General features: G+C 47.6%; 1 protein-coding gene across 3 annotated transcripts in view; it reads right to left on the bottom strand.

Annotated features, from left to right (window-relative positions):
• Positions 1–17,722, bottom strand: part of KIRREL3 (kirre like nephrin family adhesion molecule 3) — a 262,110-nt gene that overhangs the window by 171,393 nt on the left and 72,995 nt on the right. For all 3 annotated transcript variants that reach the window (XM_039496138.1, XM_039496141.1, XM_039496139.1), the window contains exons 2-3: positions 15,174–15,331; positions 7,358–7,508 (exon numbers count right to left, since the gene is read on the bottom strand). In XM_039496138.1, coding sequence (XP_039352072.1) covers positions 7,358–7,508; positions 15,174–15,215 — 193 coding nt within the window. In that variant the 5' untranslated portion in view covers positions 15,216–15,331. The remainder of the gene's footprint in view (positions 1–7,357; positions 7,509–15,173; positions 15,332–17,722) is intronic.

The following is a 17,722-nucleotide window of genomic DNA, read 5'->3' as shown; positions in this document are numbered from 1 at the left end:
ACAAAAAGTGGAAACTAGGTTGAATTATGAAGGATGAATATTAAAAAAAATTAACGCAAGCAGGTAGGGACAAAATTAGAAACGCAAAGGCAAATAATGACATTAAACTAGCTAGGGATATAAAGAGTAACAAGAAAACATTTTACAAATACATGACAAGCAAGAGGAAGACCAAGGATTGGGTAGGCCCACTGCTCAATGAAAACGGAAAGACAATAACAGAAAACACAGCAATGGTCAAACTGTTAAATGTTTGTTTTGTTTCAGTTTTCACACACACAAAAATAGCAGTGAATGGATGACTAACACAGTGAACATCACTGTAAATGGGGTAGGATCTGAAGCTAAACTAGGAAAAGAAGAAGTTAAGAATTTCTTAGACAAGTTAGTAGAGCCTGATGAAATATGTCCTAGAATACTTGAAGACCTGGCTGAAAAGATTTCTGAGCCATGAGTGATTATCTTTGTGAACTCATGGAGGACAGGAGAGATCCCAGAGGACAGATAAAAGAGCTAATATAGGACCTATCTATAAGAAGGGAAATAAGGACAATCCAGGGAATTATAGACCAGTCAGCTTAACTTTGGTACCTGGAAAGATAATGGAGCAAATAATCAAACTATCAATATGTAAGCACCTAGAAGAAAATAAGGTAAGTAACAGTCAACATGGATCTGTCAAGAACAAACCATGTCAAATCAACCTAATATCCTTCTTTGACAGGGTAACAAGCCTGGTGGATAGAGGGAAGCAGTACATGTGATCTCTCTTGACTTGAATAAGGCTTTTGATACTGTCTCACATGACCTTTTTATAAACAAACTAGAGAAAATATAGCCTAGACAAACCTACTATACGGTGGGTGCACAACTGGTTGGAAAAGCGTACTCAGAGTGCAGTTATCAGTGGCTCACACTCAAGCTGGAAGGGCATACTGAGTGTGGCCCTGCAAGGATCTGTCCTGGGTTCGGTGCTATTCAATATCTTCATAAATGATTTGGATAATGCCATAGAGCATACTTAGAGAGTAAAGTTTGCAGATGATACCAAGATGGGACGGGTTGCAAGTGCTTAGGAGGACAGGATTAGAATTTGAAATGATCTTGACAAACTGGAGAAATGGTTTGAAGTAGATGGGATGAAATTCAATAAGGACAAATGCAAAGTACTAAACAAATACAAAATGGGAAGTGACTTCCTAGGAAGGAGTACTGCAGAAAGGGATCTGGGGGTCATAGTGGATCACAAACTAAATACGAGTTAATAATGTAATACTTCTGCAAAAAAAGCAACCATCATTCTGGGATGTATTAGCAGGAGTGTTGTAAGCAAGACACGAGAAGTAATTCTTTCACTTTACTTAGCACTGATAAAGCCTCAACTGAAGTACTGTGTCCAGTTCTGGGCACTACAGTTTGGGAAATATGTGGACCAATTCAGGAAAGTCCTGAGGAGAGCAACAAAAACGATTAAAGGTCTAGAAAACATGACCTACAAGGCAAGAAAATTGGATTTGTTTAGTCTGGTGAAGAGAAGACTGGGGGGCGGGGGAATAGTCTTCAAGTACCAAAAAAACTGTTATAAAGAGGAGGGTGATAAATTGTTCTCCTTAACCACTGAGAAGTAGTAATGGGTTTAAATTGCACCAAGGGAGATTTAGGTTGGACATTGGGAAAAACTTCTTACATGTCAGGGTAGCTAAGCACTGGAATAAATTGCCTAGGGAGGTTGCGGAATCTCTGTCATTGGAGCTTTTTAAAGAGCAGGTTAGACAAACACCTGTCATGGATGGTCTGGATAATACTTAGTTTTGCCTCACACCTGTCAAGGTCCCTTCCAGTCCTACATTTCTAGGATTATAAAAAATAAAAAAATTGAAATGAAGAGTCTTTTTAAACAGGAAATCAAAATGCTCCATTCCCCCCACCCCCAACAAAATGTTGTCAAAATTGACATTACCGCGAAATGATTCCAAAGGAAAAGCATTCCATCGGGAAATCTCCAGCCAGCTCCACTGCTATTATATGGTATTATCTGAGAAGCCGATGGGGCCGTGCAAACAGACAGTAACATAATGGCATACACACAAGGCGGCAGAGTGTGGGGAGGGTGCAAGGAATTGGTAATGTTGGCATCTTCTGACTTTTAAGTGCTTAGCCCTCATATTCAGCAACTGTGAAATTCTTTTAATGTAGTTTCTTAACGGAATTGTCTAGGTTAAAACAGTTCTATAAGATGGGTTTATTTCTCTAGACATCCCGGGATATTCCAGGGAGATCCTCCTCTCTGGGATCCTATACATCTATTTTGGCCCCACACTACAAGAAGGATGTGGAAAAATTGCAGAGTCCAGCGGAGGGCAACAAAAATGATTAGGGGGCTGGAGCACATGACTTATGAGGAAAGGCTGAGGGAACTGGGATTGTTTAGTCTGCAGAAGAGAAGAATAAGGGGGGATTTGATAGCTGCTTTCAACTACCTGAAAGGGGGTTCCAAAGAGGATGTTCTCAGTGGTACCAGATGACAGAACAAGGAGCGATGGTCTCAAGTTGCAGTAGGGGGAGGTTTAGGTTGGATATTAGGAAAAACTTTTTCACTAGGAGGGCAGTGAAGCACTGGAATGGGTTACTTAGGGAAGTGGTGGAATCTTCTTCCTTAGAGGTTTTTAAGGTCAGGCTTGACAAAGCTCTGTCTGGGATGATTTAGTTGGGAATTGGTCCTGCTTTGAGCAGGGGGTTGGACTAGATGACCTATGATTCTATGAAAAAGAGCTGGACTAGTATAAAGGGGCCCTAAAAGCCCCATAACTGGCCAGGGGAGGATTCCTCCAGTGCAGGCATCCTGGAAGACCATAATCAGATTGCCCTTTGACTGGAGGAACCCCTTGCAAGCCCACATGGAGGGGACATGCTGGGGGTAGGGCTAGAGGTGGGAGAATGTGTCTGCAGCACAGTGTGTGGATTCTGGGCAGTACTGGCAGGGCAATCTGGGCAGGTTGTGGCAATGCAGATAGGCTCCCAAAGCTGTGTTAGGATATGCCAGGGGGCCCTCCAGCCCTCAGAGCAGTCCAGGCTTGGGAGGGTGCATCAAGCCACCTTAGCCCTCCCTTGCCCCAGGGAAAACAGGCGCAGCACAGAATCTCACGCAAGGTGCTCAGTGAACACAAGGACTTTTGCTTGTCAGGATGCTGAAAAATTTCTGCGGCGGGTGCACAATTTTTTCAGCGGCACAGGTTAATGCTCATTATATTAGACAGCAAAGACTCAGTTCTTCCAGGGGTAGGGTGCACAGACCCTGAACTCATCAAAATCCATGAGATTAACTCAGGTGCTTCAGGGCAGAGTACTCAGCACCTTGCGGGATGGAGCTCTGAGTGGGGCAGGAGATGCTGCCTAGCTCATTGTACCATGCATGCCTGGACTGGGCTACAGACTGCAGACTGCTTCTCAGTCGCACTAAGACCCCTTTACACGTGGCAGTCTAAAGGCTCAGGAAGGAAGGGTCACCCACATTAAGGCTCCTTTAGACTGCTGGGGTGTTTGTAAAAGAGCCTTGTTGTAACTGAGAATCAGGCCCACAGTACCATCTATATTTGAAATTTGATATCCAAACCCTTTAACTCACTCAAATCAAACCCAATTTTCCCAGCAACCCTTTTCTTCAATACGGGCTATTTCCAAGCCAAATTTCAATTCTCAGACCCCAGCCATTTTCATGCTGAAGCTGTTTAAATAAAGTGATCCAAGCATTTGTTGGTTTCTATAGGGGGGACTGGGAATGTTTTCTTCTGTCCTCTCATTCAAAAAGGCCCAGACATTTTTTGCTCAAACTGCCGGGGGGTGGGGGAGGGAAATCAGGCAGAGACGGTACCTGGAGAGCGTCAGCCTGGGAGATGAAAGGTTTGGAACGTTGCGGATGATTGAAAACAAGGGGTTAAAATGGAAACATTCATGCTACTTTAGCAATAGCTGTCACTAACGCACCAGCTGCAGCACACACCCCTATGCACATGAAACTGACCGGGAAGCACAAAGCTCATGCACCATCGAAGTCTTAGCTCTGCACAGGGGGATTGGACATCCCCTCCCCATTGCAGGGAGCCCTTCCAGAGCCTCATGCACTATGTATCCGCCCACTTTAGCTCCTAGGGCTTGCTTCTGCACTGCCATGCAAAGCTACTGACACCAGTGCTGGGCAGTGGGATACAACACTCCCCTTGTAACTGGGCAGCATTTCACATCTGCTTCGCACAGGTATCACAATGAGGGTCACAAAGTACCTAGCTAGGTAGACAGACTGAAAAGGGAGGTCAGACTAGATGATCATAATGGTCCCTTCTGATCTGAAAGTCTATGAGTGTACGTGAGCAGGTAGCTTGACAGCTAGATGGACTTAAATGATGACACAGGCCCCGCGACATCTGAGTGGCCAGTGGTGGCTGCAAGTAGCCAGGTGTGGTCCCTGGACGCTTGGTCCTGGCAGACATTAGGAGCAGCAGGATGACCACTCTAAATTCCACTGCTGAGGTCAGCTCCATAAGGGAGCCAGTCTAGACCCAAGCACAGTAGAGTTTGGCATCCCCATGTCCCCTCCCATCTTGGCCCCACTTTGTCTACTGGCATTCCCCCTCCTCCTGCTTATCCCAGTAAAGGAGCGGGTGTAGGAGGCAGTTATGCTGCCTCCAGCAGCTTAATACCTACATAGGGACAATTCCCCAAGGGGATCTCCAGCCAATTTAAGTTCAGTGGAAAGTGAATGTAGCCAAGTGGAAAATCCATCTCTCGGAGTGTAAGGCAGTGGGGAACCAGGCTGTGCATGCTGAAGGGATGCAGACAGGCTGGAGTACGCTCTGTCTTCAGGGGTGAAATTCACCCCCAGTGCAGGCTGATTAATCTGTCTTGCTGTTATTATACCCCTCCATCTTCCATCCAGCGCTGTTAAATTGATATCCTCATTAGAGCCCATTAAAGGCAACATTCTTTTAATGGCTGGATGGGATATTATTATTATTACTTTCACAGCATGGTGTATTTAATGGTTTGGAGTAGAAATTGGTCTTCTTTATTGGGTCTCTCCCTTTTGAAATGGATTCCACCATGCTCAGGGATTCAGATCACGTTGCCTGCCCTGTTCTATACAGCACAGTCTAATGATGTCTCTGGCTTTTTGTTATTAGTGTGCGTGTGGGGTGTGCGTGTGCAACTGTTGTAGCCGATTGCTATCTGTGAAATAACCCGTGCCATTATCTCATCTGATCTCACCGATTCTGTCAGGACATACTACAGAGCGACTCAAGAACCTGTTAATCTTCCAGCAGAAAAGCCGGGAGTCTTAAATGGAGAATTTTCTGCTGCACTCGACTTTGCTCAGCAAGTTTTAATTGGACTGTGGAAAGCAGCTGGCAGCCTAATATTTAACACCCTGCAATTGCAAATTGTTGGCAAATGCAGCTGCAAGAATTGTGTGTGCAGATGAAGAGGGGTTTGGCAGGGGCCAGCCTGCGCCTGACAGCAGCAGATATTGAAAAGGAGTTAGGGTGGGTGCATCTCAGATAGCTGCATTCTCCCCGACCAAAACCTATACTTAGGGGATCTATATAAAGTTTGGCCAGTCTTGTTCCCTGCATGTGCCTGTTCGCAGCAGCTGGAGTTTTAAACTAGTCACATTAGACTGGGACTGAATGAGACTGGGATATTTTTGCAAGCCTTTAAAAAGCTGTAGGTGGAGGATCACAGACATGGCTACAGAAGTTGTGTGTTAGGTCACCTCGTCATGGGGATGGGTATTATGGTAAACTGTCCCAATGGTTGATCACTCTCACTCTTGAATATTTACACCTTATTTCCAGTCTGAATTTGTCTAGCTTCAACTTCCAGCCATTGGATGGTGTTAAACCTTTCTCTGCTAGACTGAAGAGCCCATTAGTAAATCTTTGTTCCCCACATAGGTACTTACAGACTGTGATCAAGTCACCCCAAACCTTCTCTTTGTTAAGCTAAATAAGTTGAGCTCCTAGACCAGGGGTGGGCAAACTTTTTGGCCCGAGGGCCACATCTGGGTATGGAAATTGTATGGCGGGCCATGAATGCTCACAAAATTGGGGGTTGGGGTGTGGGCTGGGACTAAGGGGTCGGGAGGGGGTCAGGGTGCAGGCTCTGGGCAGTGCTTACCTCAAGCAACTCCCAAAAGCAGCAGCATGTCCCCCCTCTGGCTCCTATGTGAAGGTGTGGCCAGGCAGCTCTGCGTGCTGCCCTGTCCGCAAGTGCCGCCCCTGCAGCTCCCATTGGCTGCATTTCCTGGCCAATGGGAGCTGCGGGGGCGGCGCTTTGGGCGGAGGCAGCATACGGAGCCCCCTGCTGCCCCTACCTGAATGAGCCTGAGGGGGGGACATGCCACTGCTTCCAGGAGCCACGTGAAGCGGGGCAAGCCTCAGACCCTGCTCCCCGGCGGGAGCTCAAGGACCACATTAAAACACCTGGAGGGCCGGATGCGGCCCTCCGGGCCGTAGTTTGCCCACCTCTGTCCTAGACTCTATTATTATAAGGCAGGTTTTCTAACCCTTTAAACTATAAGCAATGATGGACCAGATGTTTCTTTAAATCCAGGTACAGAGCCCTCCGCCTGTAAGTCATTGGTTCGAATCCAGATCATGCTGTATCACTGGTGAATGAACCTGCTTCTATCACCTGTGCCTTACATGTAATAGGTTGGTGGCCTCAGACAGGTGTCCGGTCAATAAAACCACCAGCATAATTGGCATGGGTGCTGGTAACACTACAAACAGACTATGGATGGCATAAGCATGGAGACCTAGGGACTCCCACAGCTAGGGACAGGCTGAGCAGTTTGTGTAGAATCAGAATCTTTGCTCCCAAGCTGAATCTCAGCCAATCAAGGTCCTTTCCCCCACCCCCACACACATTATTTGGTTCATTTTCTTGCTGCTTCTGCGGTTGTTGGTTCTGCGGAAATCTCAGGATACCCTGAGAATGGCCCTTCTGGTGTGATCTGGCCTGGGATCCCCACTCTCAGGAGACAGCCTGTCTACATGGAACATTCAGATCATTTTTGCCGCTCCGAAGATTTTCAAGAGACTGGAGAAGTTCCGGGGAGATGTCCGGACTTCTGAGAACTGCGTCAGATCGGCGCCCTGAACTGATCACCACCGGCTACTCGTATGACTGCAAATACAGAGATAGGCTGGAGCCAAACCCCAAACTCAGAGCCTGATCTGGTTCAGAACTTTGTACTTAGGGCTCCACTCAAGCCAAACGGAGTCATTCAGGAGCCAGGGAATCCCCAGGGCAGCACAGCATTAGAAACACACATGGCTGGACCGGCCGGCCAAACACTCACGCTGTATGTCGATGGTGACGGACGTCTCCTTCCCGCTGGGAATGGCTTTGTTGGTGGCCCGGCAGATGATGTTCTGCCCGTTCTCGATGTCGGAGGGGCCAATAAAAAGGGTGCTCACGATGCTCTCCCTTTTGCCATCTCGGAGAAGCGTCTGCAGGGGGAGAAGCAGGGACGAAACTCGGTTACTCCTGAAAGGGGCAATACATTCTTTACTCTTGGCTGTGTTTATTATGTTCGAGCTTAGGGACCAACAAGCATGAAGCCAGGTTGTGGTAGTGGTAGGCACCGTACAGACAGAGTGGTAGACAGTCCTTGCCTGAAGAGCTTACAATCTAAAAGACAGCAATTCCTATGGGGTTTGAAAAGGCGCTAATGGGGGTTAGGTGCACAAATTCCAATGAGTTTCAATGGGAGTTTGGTGCTTAACTCCCATAGGCTCCTTTGAAACCATGCAGTGCCTTGCACCCGAGGATGACAGCTCTTGTGAGATTCATCCCACTCGCCAACCTAAACAGGGAGACGTTCATATTGTCAACTGAAAAGACCTTGCAGCCATCAGGGGTTTCCCAGCTGGTGGCCTGCTTCTTGTTCCTTGTGTCACCTTACACACGTGTGCCAAGCAAGTGTGAAACGCTGCCATGCCAATCCAGTAGCATTTCACACCCACTTTGCACAACAGGAAATGAGCACATATGCTGCCGGGCAGTGTGGGATCAGGCCCTGAAGACTACAAAGGACCATATGATTCCTAGAGAAGTAGCATAAAGTCACCAATTGCGGCAATGCATTGCGCTGTGCAAATGGCAATTCTGCCTCCAGTGAAGTTTGCTTAGAGCGAAGGAAAGAAGAAAGCAGTGTGATCTAGTGCTTGAGCAGAGGGCAGAGTGCCAGTGGCCAAACCCACCTCAGGCATAACATCATTCAAGTCAGAATCAGACCTGAGGACCCCTGGGTTCTATTTTCGGGTCTCCCTGGGGCTCAATCTGTAGCCTTTGGAGAATCAGCCCTTTGTGAATCCATCTCTGAATTTCTACAGGGGGAAATCACACCACCTCACTAGCCATCAAGAGAACTAATGCTTGCGTTAATTAATTATTATTACTGAGATTGCTTTCGTTCTGAACCTCTAATATAGGCTAATCAGACAGGTAATGCATGCCATGAGAGCGAATATTAAAAAGCCATTAACGAGCTGCCTTGCGAGCTCTGCAGTGGACGATGTGTTTGGAAAGGGTTGAAGCCACCAGCAGCGGCACTCTCGTGCCACACCCCTGGGTGTAAATCGGAACCACTCGGATTTGCTAGTGTTACACACCCACTTTGCACCGGTTCAAATGGTGACCCAAGCTGGCAAGGCAATGGAGGATTAAGCCCTGTATCTAGCTCTCCACCCTAGCATGGCACAAGGCATACCTGTGGCTTTCCTTTCTCCTTGCCCTCTTCTGGCACTGTATAAGGAGTGATAATGTATAACCCTCCTCTTGATCACCCCCAAGAAGCAGGTGAGGCCATCAGAGGCGCTAGTGAGCAGCTGATGATGCTCCATTCCAATGCTGCAGTTATCCCATGTCGCACACAGGCCCAACCTTTGGATTTGTCCATTTGTGGGTAGGGAGGAAGGTCTTTGTGAAAGGAACTTGGTGTAGCGAGTGGAAATCTCCTGCTGGGTGGATCAGATTTACGGCCCTCCAGCAGCATTGCCAACCAAAATGTGCAAAAATCAAGCCTCCAGAAAATCATGCGACTGACGTAAAAATCAGGAGGTTTTACAAAAATAATAAACATTCCATTCTTTTATTTGCCTTCTGGATTCTGAACCTTTAGGATACACTTTACGTCATGGTTTCAAGGCTTTGCAACCGGGAATGCTAGAAACCTGACTCCAGGAGCTGGGGCCTTAAGAAAAAACACCAAATATCGCAAGACTTGTAATAAAATCATGAGAGCTGGTGACATGGCCACAGGGCTGTAGGCACCACCAGGCCCCATCTGGCACGGAAAGATCCTTGCGTGATGCATCCCCAGTATGACAGTCCTCTTCCTCCAAGACCTTCCATGCCAGCTGCTTAAGATACACTGGGAGGCTTAGTATCTTATTTGAGACGGGGCCACATTTCGTATGCAGCGTGAGCACTTGGGCTTTGGAATTAATACAAACACAAACACAGACATATTTGAAAAAGGGCTGATATTCCTTCCCTGCCACAGCAATTGGCGGGTCTGAAATGGAGAGGGCTTAACTCTCTCTTCCCCAGCACTGGGACTGACCCAGCCCATGGCGGAGAAGAAGATCTGGAGCGACTGCAATTAGTTACAAACGATTACATGTTAATGGCCTAGATTTTAATTAATTTCACCCAAATTGGTGCAGAGAGAGGTCAGTTCTTTCAGGTTTTAATTAGTGCCGGCTGTCACATGGCATCCTGGGAAGTGGGGACAGGAAGGGCTAGTGGTGCGTTTAATTTTGCTCAGTCCTGGTGGCACGTTGCAAGAGGGAGAGTGAGGCAGTCATATTACCATGGGGGCTGGACGAGGATGTGTAGGGAGTTATGAGGATCGTGGATTTGTCCTTGATCAGATGCATATGTTGCTGGCAAGTTAACCCTTCACAGCTGTGGTGCTCATCAGCCTGCTTGCTCCTTGCCAGAGACTGCTGCCGGCAGGGGAAATGAAATGAAACGTCTCAGTATTTGGGTGCAATAAAGCAGGAATCCTTCTGTGACACTGCAGGCAAATCAGATGGCAGCTAGGGACAGAAAGGTCATATTCCCTATGCAAATCAGATGCTGCCTTCTCCAGTAGCCGCCAGATGGCCTACAGGACCAGGCTGGCTCATCTGGGGGGAGCTACAGGCAAGGATGGAGGCAGCCGGGCACAGGGGAGATGCATCTCCCTAGGGGCTGCAACCGGATGATGGTTCATGCGTCTTGCAAATTTGTTTTCCATCTGGCCAACACTCCCTGGAGCTGCCCAGATCTGGAGGATCTGCACCCTCAGCAAGTTTGCAGATGACACTCAACTGGGAGGAGTCGTAGATACATTGGAAGGTAGGGATAGGATACAGAGGGACCTAGACAAATTAGAGGATTGGGCCAAAAGAAATCTGATGAGGCTCAACAAGGACAAGTGCAGAGTCGTGCACTTAGGACGGAAGAATCCCATGCACGGCTACAGACTAGGGACCAAATGGCTAGGCAGCAGTTCTGCAGAAAACGACCTGGGGTTACAGTGACCGAGAAGCTGGATATGATTCAAGAGAGTGCCCTTGTTGCCAAGAAGGCTAACCGCATTTTGGGCTGTATAAGTAGGGGCATTGCCAGCGGATCGAGGGACGTGATCATTCCCCTCTATTCAACATTGATGGAGGCCTCATCTGGAGTACTGTGTCCAATTTTGGGCCCTACACTACAAGAAGGATGTGGAAAAACTGGAAAGAGTCCAACAGAGTCAACAAAAATTATTAGAGGGCTGGAGCACAAGACTTATGAGGAGAGGCTGAGGGAACTGGGATTGTTTAGTCTGCAGAAGAGAAGGATGAGGGGGGATTTGATAGCTGCTTTCAACTACCTGAAAGGGGGTTCCAAAGGGGATGGATCTAGACTGTTCTCAGTGGTAGAAGATGACAGAACAAGGAGTAATGGTCTCAAGTTGCAGAGGGGGAGGTTTAGGTTGGACATTAGGAAAAACTTTTTCACTAGTAGAGTGGTGAGGAACTGGAATGCGTTACCTAGGTAGGTGGTGGAATCTCCTTCCTTAGAGGTCTTTAAGGTCAGGCTTGACAAAGCCCTGGCTGGGATAATTTAGTTGGGTATGGTCCTGCTTTGAGCAGGGGGTTGGACTAGATGACCACCTGAGGTCCCTTCCAACAGCAATATTCTATTATCTCTCTCAGGTTTCCATGGGGCATCTCCTTGTGGTATCTAAGCCCTGCTTTCACCATCAGCACTGGACACCTCTCCTCACCTCATCTAGATCTCTGTAGCATCCCCGCTACCTCAGCTTGCATGGCAGGCTGTTCTCCCCCACAGACTGCGTGCTGGCTGTGAACCCTGACGGCATCGCCTGACATTGCTGCCTTCCTGCTCGTCTGAGACTCTCTGCGTGTGTCAGGGCAAGGTCACCGCTACCATCCTGACAGGCCGTGCCCCAGCGCTCACTCCAGAACTGGCCCTCTGGTGCCTCACTATCCCTGCTGAGATCCCAAGAGACTCCAGTAGAATTATTCCCCTGATCTGGTTTCTCCTGGCCTTAGTTGGGTAGCTCTGAAGGACAGTTGGGCCCCAGGACCCAAGGGAGTTCATCGCTCCCATGGCCCAGGCAACGCCTTGCCTTGCTGCTGACACTGCCCTCTGTGATGGCATTTAATGGGTCATGGACCCCTCAGCTTTTGGTTCCTTGTTACCTGTTGCTAGAGCCCAGTGTCTTTTATTGGTCTGGGAGCCATCGCTTTGGGCAAGACGGTGACTAAGGGGATGATGGAGAGAAGGAAGCAGCAGAACCAGCTTCTCAGGGGACCCCATACACCGTGGCATGTTCTACATCCCAGCTGTTTCCTAGGAAGGGCAGCAGTGATAGCTCTCTGCCCGGTAGGGTGACCAGATAGCAAGTGTGAAAAATCAGGACAGAGGGTGAGGGGGTAATAGGAGCCTATATAAGAAAAAGTTCCAAAAAATCAGGTTTGTCCCTATAAAATAGGGGCATCTGGTCACCCTACTGCCCGGTCTCTAAGATCCATTCTGGAATGGCTCCGAGGCCGCACTGTCAGGTGATGTTGCAGTAGCGCTGACTCTGTAGCAGAGCTGGGTGACTTTTTTTCAGCAAATAGTAAATGCACTGAAAAACGCATTTTTTTGAGGTACTGAAACAATCTGCAAATTCATGTTGAATTTTGGCAAACCGTTTTGGCCAAAAACAAAATTATTTTTTTCCACTGAGGAAAAGTCATAAGAGTTAATTTCAAGCATTTTGAAACAAAACGTTTTGACTTTTCATTTAGAAATGTAGCGATACTTATTTTTTCACCTTGGACTTGCTCCAACCAGCCAAAACGGCATGCGTGTCTATCTACTCCCCTCATCAAGATGGAGGAAGGCTATAGGAGGGGCGTCAACAATCAACCTGCAGCTTCTGTATGTCCGAAGCATCAGTGCCATCTACCAAGTCTTTTACCTTCAAGCTCTGGCCACTGCAAAACACCAACAACTATACCTCAGGGATTTTGTCAACAATTCATTCCTGGATGGTCATCTGATGCAACCAGACTATTATACCAGGAATCTAAATCCACCAAGAACGAGCAGGTTATTGAAAAAGTAGAGCTCTTCTAGATCAAACCAGGCAAGAGCGATGGAAAGAAGCTTTCCAAATTGTATTTCACAAAGCCCAGTCTGAAAGCCTAGCAAACTATTACAAGATTGAGGGGAGATTCTAGTTGGGACAAGAGTTACAGCGAGCTCTATTGCATCCCAAATGGTGGCCAATGGCAGAGCTCATAATCAAGACAAAGCCTTCAGCTATGCTGAAATGGTGGCTGCTGTGAGATGGCAGGTTCTGAGCGTGGACATGAACCTGATCAGTAAAAGGAGCCATCAAGAGTGTCATGACTTCAGGCCAGATCCCACTGAAATCAATGGACAGGGCCCCAAACCCCAGACTTGTCCTTCCACACAACCACACCACTTGGATGCATGAGCTTTTTCCTAGAGAATATGCATGAGCAAATTCAGCTGGAAATCAGCTTTGTATACGGAGCTAGAAGAACTTGAAAAACAGGATTATAATGGAAAAAGAATTGTTTTGTAGGCTTAACTGTGGAGTCATTACGGGTGCTCCACAATGAAGTGAAATAGTAAAAATAAATAGTAAAATAATTTGATCTTGGGAGAAGAGATACCTATAGGTATTGGCAGCACTGTGATCCCTGAGGTGACTCCTGAATTGCACCAGGGTTGAGTTTGGCTCTGTACCTTGCCAACGCAGAGGAAATATAAGAGCCACAGGAGGCACAAGGAGCTTTTCAGCTATCTAAAACCCAAAAGGGGTACGTGCAAGAAATGGAAGGAGGGGCATGTCACCAAGGAAGCATACATGGGAATAGCGAAAGAACATGGGGACAACAATCAGGAAAGCCAAGGCAAAGAACTGCCAAGGAATGTTAGAGACAACAGGAAGGGGTTGTACAAATATATGTCAGACAAAAAGAGAAAGATCAAGGATGGTGTGGGTCCGCTGCTCAGTGCAGAAGGTGAGCTGGGAACAGAAGATGATGGGAAGGCAGAGCTGCTCAATGCCTACTTTGCTTTAGTCTTCTCACAAAAAACAACATGTGACTGGATGACTAGCGAAGTTACCACAGACCACTGCCTTGGATGGGGGTTAGACACAACAAATCCTGCAGCTTGGCAGGGGGTTAGACCAGATGACCCTTGCGGTCCCTTCTGACCCCTTGATTCTATATTAATGAAGTAAAAGCTGTTCAAACATATGAGCCACGTTTCAGAACCAAGTTGCACTAACACTGAGCACTTTCCTCCATCTTCAAGTCATTTTAACGAATACAACCCATCCCCCACAGCGCTGTAGGTATCTATGGTCACCCCATTTTAGAGATCAGGAACCTGGGGCTAGGTGCCACAAACTACCCCATGGCACAAAGGACAGAGCTGAAAGTAGAACCCCACACCTCTGGGCTCCTGGAGCTGCATTCAGCCACCTGGAACCACCCTTTCTCTGTTTCACTTCTTAGTGAAATCTTGTCAATCCAAGCGTACAATAATTCCAAGCCAGCTGTGCAGCCCAGGGCTCACGGTGTCACCAGCATAACTGCTAAGAGAGGAACCTTTTGTTCTCCGCTTGCCAAAGGTTGCTGCTGAACTTGTTCAATTTGATGTGCTATTCAGGCCACAAGAGAGACAATCCCTTTCCCTCCTGAGAGACTCGTTTCCTCCAAATTGCCCTGCCAACGGGCTTCTTAACATCACCGAGAGAGCGACCTGTTCTAGACAGTTTTGACCCAGAGCCTGCCACTGCTGTGGCCAGTTGTGGCCTCAGGGCTGCACCAGAGAGCTCTTGTGTTCTGATAGGTGGCGGCCTTCCACTGGCGCATTTGCACTTCCCTAAGGACAACTCGGGCCGAAATAGATGGGAGTTAGGCGCCTGTATACCTTTGGGTATTGGGCCACTGTGCTTTTAGACACCTGGTGAGGAGCACATCGAATGGATGACCTGCTCAGCACTGCTGAGAGGCAGAGCACGGAGCTCTCTGGGCCAGAGGTAGCCAATAAGTTAAATTCAGAGCTGAGCCCGCCCTTGACTGTTGCAGCTTCTTACACCCTTCTGGCAGCTGCTTTTCTTGCCCCACTCCTCCCAGCTGGCCCCTTGGCAGGGCAGTTGCGTTCACTCCAGTAAGCCATGTTCAGAGATGACATGTAAGGTCACACCTTAATAATTGGGTAAGTCTAAGTCAGCCTAAGTTGGTGTAAATTAATCACTGAAGGGCTAGGAGAAGCTTTGAGTCCCCTCTGAATATGCCCTTCTGGCTCGCCGCTGATCTCTGCTCTCCCAGCAGCCAGGGGTATAGAAGCTGAGGGAGCAGCACCAAGAAACGTGGGATCAGATCATCTGCTGGTGTAAGTCAACACAGCACCACTGAGTCAATGGGGCTATGCCAATTGAGACCAGGTGAGGATATGGCCCTGATGCATAAGAGGAGCCACAGTTCCACTCTGGACAGTATTCAGTGAAAGACACCTCTGTGAGGTGAGCAAAAGAGCAGTTCCATGTCCCCGGCACCATCCCAAACTCCACCCCGCCTGACCTTGGAGTAGGTGGCTCCGTTTATCACTTCTCCATTCCGCATCCAGATGATGGAGGCTGCTGGTTTGGCGTTGTCGGCATGGCAGGTCAGGTTCAGGGGATCCCCAGCTCTCAGGCTAATGACCGGGCCCCCAGTAATTACTGGGTCATCTGGAGGAACTGCAAAGAAATCAGACAAGAGAAAGAACGCAGTTTACAAGCTTCAGCCAAGCTACCCTTTGCTTGCAAAGTCTGTGCCTGCAGCGGTACTTAGCAGGGCACATGTGGGGAAAATGGCAACCATAGGCTAAACTATGCTCTGGTACACTCATGGAACCCCAAGGCCACAGCCTGATTGAAGCTGACTGCTGATGGCAGAATATAGCCCAATCTTAGTACCATACAACTTGATTTTCTTTTGTTGCTTGCATATTAGCTGCGCCCCAGAGTCAGCACCGGCAGACTAATATTTAAGAGGCATAGACAAAGGAGACAAGGGATAAGTTTTCAGTGGAGATTTGAAATGAGATGAAGAATTGATTGCATGGTGAGATGCAGGAAAGCATGAGTTAGCGGCGGCGAAGGCTCTCATACAAAACAGGAGCCAGAAGGAAAGAGACTAGGATGAAGGCAACAGAGAAAGGAGGGAGACAGAGATTAAACAAGAAAGAATGACAAAGGTCTGTGAGGTTGCTTGGATAAATCCATGACCTTATGCTACAAAACAAAAGAGCAGCGCATGCACTTTCAGCCTAACAAGAAAGGAGAGAGCACAGTGTGTGCATCCCCTCGGTAACAGTCTGCAACAACTCTGAGAACAAAATGGCTTCTAACCTCTGCTTGTAGGAAGAGTTCTTAGAAATTGAAAGGGCAGCCCACAAAAAACAAAGACATACCACTTCCAGAACTAGACATACCACACTCAGGTGACTTCTAAACACATGAAGGGGAGTTTAGAAGCGCGACCTAGAAAGAACAAGATGTGAAATCCAAAGGACTGGCCACTGAAAACCCAGCGCTGTGCTGGCAAATGTGGAGACTTTTCCTCCTTATCTTTAAAAGCCTGATTAATGCCCAGTCTGCAGGAAGCGGGTGGGGAGGGAGGCAGAGGGTTGCAGAGCACCTGATGCTGTGGGGATCTGGGGCTTGTTGAGTATGCAGTAATGGTGTCTAGTTTTTATATAAATGAATATTTTAACTTCCCAGAGAGTTTGATCCTGGAAGCTTGAGGTCTCTGCAGCCAGACAGAGAGGAAGGCATGTGCTTGGAAATGGTTAATATGTTAACTGTTAAAGGTTTACAGAAGCTCATCCACTTGAAATTTGGAATAACACAACAGCTGTGTGATCTCAGGGAAGAGATGGCTATTTGCACCTGAGATTGGTTTGCTAGATCACAGTGGGTCTGGGGTCTTGCAGGAGTTTAAGCGGTCGCGAAGGGATTTGGCGGAGAAGAAGGGCTCTGTGTTGAAACCTTTATTAACAACCGTGCCTCAAATGGCTCGAAATGCTGGAACCAACACCAACATGTTTTCCCCATTTATTAATTTATGATGTTGCTGACTGCACTCACCTAGTGAGACACACAACGCTCATTTTATGAGGGCCCCAGGGAAAGAACTGTCATGCAATCTAGCGTACTGCATTCAAGAGCGATACGAGCAAAGCAATGCAAGGTGCTCAGTCTAATAGAACAGACAAGAGCAGTGAGCAGACACAATTTCAGTCCATTTTACACACTGACAAGGAGAAATGACTTCTTATAATCAGACTATGGGCCAAATTTATCCCTAGCTGCAAATTCACTGCAGTCAGTGGAGATGCACCAGAAATTAATCTGGCCCAACATTTCTGTCTGTGACCAGGGATGAGATCCTCAGCTGATATGATAAGAATCAATGTTCCTTTGTCAAAGTCAGTGGAACTACATCAATTTACACCCACTGAGGATCAGGTCCACAGGAGTTTATACCAGCTGTCTAAGACTGTGTCCCCCTACCCCCCAATGCCAAGTACCCAGAGTAACTTTCTCATGGCACAAAATTAAGATTGCTTCACACTTCTGGGTGTTTATACTTCACTCAGCGCCATGGTATCTAGTAGCCAGGGGCTGATCTGGATGTGGATTTTAAGCACTGCAAAGTGTGTGGTGAGTGTTAAGAACTGGTGTTTTGATTCAGCCCATTAAAGTGATGGACAGGGGTCTGGAAAATTCATCTCTACATTCAGATTTCAAATGCCCCAAAGATTGAGAGGGCTAGATTATGGGGGTTTGGATATAGACTGGTTATAGCAAGAAATATGTTCTATCTAAAGCACCCGAAGGCCTCCATTAACCTAGTACCTAAGTACCTCACAGTCTTCTATGTATGTCTCCTCACATGCCCCTGTGAGACAGGGAAGTGCTGTTATCCCGGTTTTACAGATGGGAAACTGAGGCACAGAGTGACTAAGTGACTTGACAAAGGTCAAACAGGAAGTTTGCACCAGAGCAGGAACTTGAACGCAGCTTGCCAAGTTCTAGGCTGCTGCCCTAACTCCTGGGGCATCCTTCCTCTCTGCTGCACTGGGG

The sequence above is a fragment of the Mauremys reevesii genome, linkage group 12 (genome assembly GCF_016161935.1).
Source record: "Mauremys reevesii isolate NIE-2019 linkage group 12, ASM1616193v1, whole genome shotgun sequence".
Classification (NCBI taxonomy): Eukaryota; Metazoa; Chordata; order Testudines; family Geoemydidae; genus Mauremys; species Mauremys reevesii.
The sequence above is the reverse complement of the archived record's forward strand: the minus strand, read 5'-3'. Positions and strand labels throughout refer to the sequence as shown.